The sequence below is a fragment of the Dipodomys ordii genome, unplaced genomic scaffold, assembly GCF_000151885.1.
Source record: "Dipodomys ordii isolate 6190 unplaced genomic scaffold, Dord_2.0 Scaffold123, whole genome shotgun sequence".
In the NCBI taxonomy this organism is placed as follows: domain Eukaryota; kingdom Metazoa; phylum Chordata; class Mammalia; order Rodentia; family Heteromyidae; genus Dipodomys; species Dipodomys ordii.
The window spans coordinates 5,338,717-5,343,432 of NW_012267339.1; the positions used below are offsets into that span (position 1 = coordinate 5,338,717).

General features: G+C 44.7%; 1 protein-coding gene across 1 annotated transcript in view; it reads right to left on the reverse strand.

Annotated features, from left to right (window-relative positions):
• Ppid (peptidylprolyl isomerase D) overlaps nt 1-4,081 on the reverse strand; it is a 17,494-nt gene extending 13,413 nt beyond the window's left edge. Inside the window, exons 1-2 of the mRNA XM_013029840.1 lie at nt 3,893-4,081; nt 1,660-1,800 (exon numbers count right to left, since the gene is read on the reverse strand). Coding sequence (XP_012885294.1) covers nt 1,660-1,800; nt 3,893-3,977 — 226 coding nt within the window. The 5' untranslated portion in view covers nt 3,978-4,081. The remainder of the gene's footprint in view (nt 1-1,659; nt 1,801-3,892) is intronic.
• Nucleotides 4,082-4,716: the final 635 nt, after the last annotated feature.

A 4,716-nucleotide genomic window follows, 5' to 3' on the forward strand; every position in this document is an offset into this window, starting at 1 on the left:
ATATGGTTCCTGAATTTACAGGAACTTATAGTCTACTGGGAGAAGTATCAAATAATTAGTAAAGTTAGAATTATAAAGTAGAAAATGGCTGGGTAGCAGTGTGTCACCATTGTAATACTAGTTATTCATGAGACTGAGATCTGAGGATCACAATTCAAAGCCAGCCTGGGGGGGGGGGGGGGGGGAACAGGAAAGAGAAAGGAGGAAAGCGTTCTGAAAGAAGAGTGAAAGGGAGAGAGATGAAGAAAGGGAAGACAGAGAGAGGGAAAGGGAGAGAAAGAAGAGGAGAGAAGGAAGAGAGGAAAAGGGAGAGGGAGACAAAAGAGATGAGAGAAGGAGAGGGAGGGAGGGAGGGGAGAGGGAAGGAGGGCAAGAGCTCATGTGTGGGTGCTGTCCCTAAACTTGTCTGTTCTACCACTGAGCTACAGCTCTACTTTCAGGTATTTGGTGGTTAGAGAGTCTCACATAGTTTCCTGCCTGGACTGACTCTGAAACTTTGATCAGCAGGATCTCAGCCTTTTGAGCAGCCAAGATTACAGGCATGAGCCAGTGGCACCCAGCCCATGAGACTAATCTCCAGTGAACTGGGGAGGAGGGAGGGGAGCCAGAAGTGGAGTTATGGCTCTCAAGTGGTAGAGTAGAAGCCTTAAGTGAAAAGGCCAAGTAAGACATTAAGACCCTTAGTTCAAGCTCCAGTACTACCACAAAAACATTAAAATTTTCAGCTGGGCACTGGTGGCTCACATCTGTAATTCTAGCTACTCAGAGTAGGCAAAGAGCCAAGGATCACAGTTTGACGCCAGCTCAGGAAGAAAAGTCTATGAGACCCTTATCTCTAATTAACCACTAGAAAACTGGAAGTGGCACTTTGGTCAAAGTGGTAGGGTGCTAGTTTTTCAGCAAGAGCTCAGGAACAGCACACAGCACCCAGGCCCCAAGTTCAAGCCTCACAACAGAACAAAAAAATTTTTCAAGTAAGATATGAAATGGTGTCACAAGAGGGAGTGGTACTAAGGTTTGAAATCAAAGCTTCATGCTTGCCAACTGGATTCTTTACTACTTTTTTGCCCTTTCTTTTCCCTTCCACTTGTCCTGTATAAGGTCTTACCCAAGGAAGACCTCAGACCCAGTTCTCCCATCCAACTACCTATCTCATAGGGATAGGCATCCACACCTAACTGGCATTGCCTCCAACTGAAATCCTGGTGCTTTTTGCTCCCAGGCAGCTGAAATGATAGTCATGTACCACCACACCCTGTGCATTATCACCTATATGTTAATCTTTAAATTTGCAGCTTTCTCAAGCAATGCTGCCTATGTTGGAAACACAAACTTTTGTCACCAAATTACCAATGGTCAGCACTATTTGTTTGGCCACACTTTTGCTTTTATAATCACAATTTTGGAGTGGAGAGATTCAAAGAACTGGCTAAGCTAATGCAGTCCACTTCTCAATGGATAAACTTTAGTACTCTCCAAAATCAATTCCACTGCTCACAAACCAACATTAATGAAGCTGAACTATTACTTCAGATGCCAACACCTTCTCCTCAGAACTAACTGCCTCTTTAACTTGTACTCTGTGGTTAGTGTTCTGCTAGTTCCCAAGAATTCATATAGATATATGCAGATAATTAGATTGAGAAAGTTTACACATACTTCGATGGAAAGGACATCCTTTAAAATGGAGAGGTTTCCCAGTTGTGGATCCAATGCCTTTTTCTCCTGTACACAACGCTCGAAAATTTTCTGCAGTTTTGGGTACAATATCTGCAAACAATTCTAATACAATTCTACCAACTAAAAGAAAAGAAAACTTTTGTAAGTATACGGAACAACCAATTGGCAAATATCCTAAGGAGAGTTGGTTGGTACAATTGTCACAACATTAAAGAATTACCAAGTGTATTATCTTCTTTTTTTGCAATTTGAAGAACAGTTATCAACTATAATCACAAATGTTGTGCAACAGAGCTCTTTTGACCTTTCTTCAGTCCCTATTATTTACCATGGCATTCTACTTCTTTTTTGTTTTGTTTTTTGGGTCCAGTCATGGGGCCTGAACTCTGGGCCTGGGCACTGTCCCTCGGAGCTCTTCAGCTCAAGGCTAGCGCTCTACCACTTGAGTCATTGCACGACTTCTGGCTTTTTTTTTTTTTTGCTTATGTGGTGCTGAGGAATCAAACCCAGGGCCTCAGGCATGCAAGGCAAACGCTCTACCACTGAGCCACCTTCCCAGCCCTGGCATTCTACTTCTATTAGTAGACTATGCACATAATTGAGATCAGGTGGTATATGCATTGCTACACACAGTTCATTTCACTTAACACATCCTTTAAATTCATCATGTCAAAAACGACAGGATTTCTTTTTTAAAAGATGAATAGTATTCTACTGTATGCACATACCAAATTTTATCTATGAATAATACTGCAAGGAACATAGACATGCAGACATCTCTTTAACATACAATTTTTATTCATTTGGATATGAATTCAGTAGTGGATTAGCTGAATTTTACTCTCATTTCTCATGTTAAATTTTAGTCTAAAGTTCAAGCACCTAAGTGAATCTGAAGAACCACTAGATGAATCTGATAAGAATCACTATGAAGTACAAATTAATTTCCTCACATCCCCAGAAATTCCAATCACCAAATAACTAACTGAAGAAAATGTATCCTTTCAGTGGTCAAGCTGGCTACACCCTAAGGAAACTGCCTAGTGCAGCCTATGACACAAAAGATGAACAAGTACCGCTTCCACACAACTCCTGAAATGATAGCAATAAAATTAGCACTGGCTGCAAAACAACCTTGCACATAAATGTGTATTTGTCCCATATATGCATTAAACACACCGCCTGGCAAGTAATTCTAGCATGTTCCAGAACAGGTCCAAATCCACATAGATATTGGGTCTAAATAATTTCTTGTCCTCACCACCTTCTACTATCTTACTAGAAAATGAGGACTTTTCACCCAGTTGAGAAAACCCTAGAGGTAAAATACACTTTGAATTGCAGATGTGTCATGATAGCTCCGGGTGATCCTTGCCCTAATCCTCAGATGGCTCTACCTAGCTGTTTGGCTTCAGTAAACACAATTTTGATGGCTTAGTTCCCCACCAGAATCATGTGGTTTTTGCCTTTATAAGCTTTGTGATAGCAGCATTCGGGATTGCGGGTTCTTTGGGACAGGCGATCAGCAGTGAAGATTCCTGATTAAGCCTCTCAAAAATGTGGCTACTCATGATCGAGGTTCCCTTTAACACTACTAGGCAATGCTTTCCCTAATCCCCAAGGCCTTAGGAACTTCAAAGCTATTTTGTATAGCAGGCAACCCGTTAGATTAAGCTTCATTCCCCAAAGCCAAAAGAGAAGTGCTCATCTTTTCTGATTGGACTGCCAAGATAACAGTAAAATTCCGAGGGGTGGGGGCAATCTGTAGCACTAAGAAGCAAACAAGTCTCTTTCTCGTATAAACACCGCCCGCAGGTAGTAATTGGTATGCCAAAAACAATTGGCCAAAAGATACCAGAATGACGGGAGTCCTACAACACACATGCCAGGAACTTTTTGTGCTATTTCATCTATAATTCCAAATAATCTTTTGTGGCAAGCTGTTGGTACAAAGGTGGCGGAAAAGCAAATTAGGAGATTAACCTAAAAGCTACCACAATTCTTGAGCCAGAAATTTCCAGAACCTTCCCACTTCCCACAAGTCTGAAGGCATTGTACAAAAGCCCCAGCTTAACCCAGGCCTGGGTGCCCGGTCTCCTTCGGGTCGGTGTCTAGGTAGCCATTGCCCCCGCAGGCGCTCAGCGGCCCCAGGGTCCAAATCGCAGCCTAGGAGCTACCCAGGCCCTCCGGGGCCCCGCCTCCTCAGGCTCACCTCGCTCCCCTCCAATATCCACGTCAAAGAAGACTCGGGGGTTATTAGGGTCGGAGGGCTTAGCTTGTGGGGACGGGTGCGACATCTCGACCGGTGGACACGCTCAGGAGCAGAAGCAGGAACCGCGTGCACAACGTCGCGGCGCAAGCCGGAAGGCGGAGGTCCCCACGCAACACTGGCGCCCGCACTCAAGACTCACTTCCGGCGCGCGCCCTCGGAAGTCACAGGCAGACTTCCTGCGCGCGGCGTGGAGACCGACTTCCGGAGCTCTGCCCCTTCCGCTGGATTTCCCGCTCCCAACCCCCGCGCTTTCCAGCCTCCCGGCGCGCGACCGTCGTGGTGAGTCTGCGCGTTTCCACTTCTGCGTTCTCTGATTCTCCGGCCTGAGGTCTTACCGTTTTACTCAGAGAGTGCACTTGATCGCCCTCCCACCGTTGGGGTGTGGACTTCTGGGGTCTTCCGCATTCCAGCCTCTGCTCTGTCACCACCTGGCGGTGGCCTACCAGAAAATTCGCTCTTGTGAAAAGTGAAACGCTGACCTGGAAAAGTCGATTCCAGGATTAAGTACGTGTGGTTTAGCACAATGCCTGGCATAAACTAGGGAAAATCTACTCAAAACACCTGAATTAAATTGTTAGAATTTGGTTAGACATTACAATATTGTGGTGATAAAATTTAAGCTTAATTTAAACTCCTGCTGAGAGTCCAGAAGAAGACAATTTTTGTTGTTTTGTTTTCGTGTCAGTCCTGGGGCTTGAAATCAAGGTATGAACTCTGCCCCTTAGCTTTTTCGCTTAAGGCTAGCACTCAGCCGCTTAGAGCCA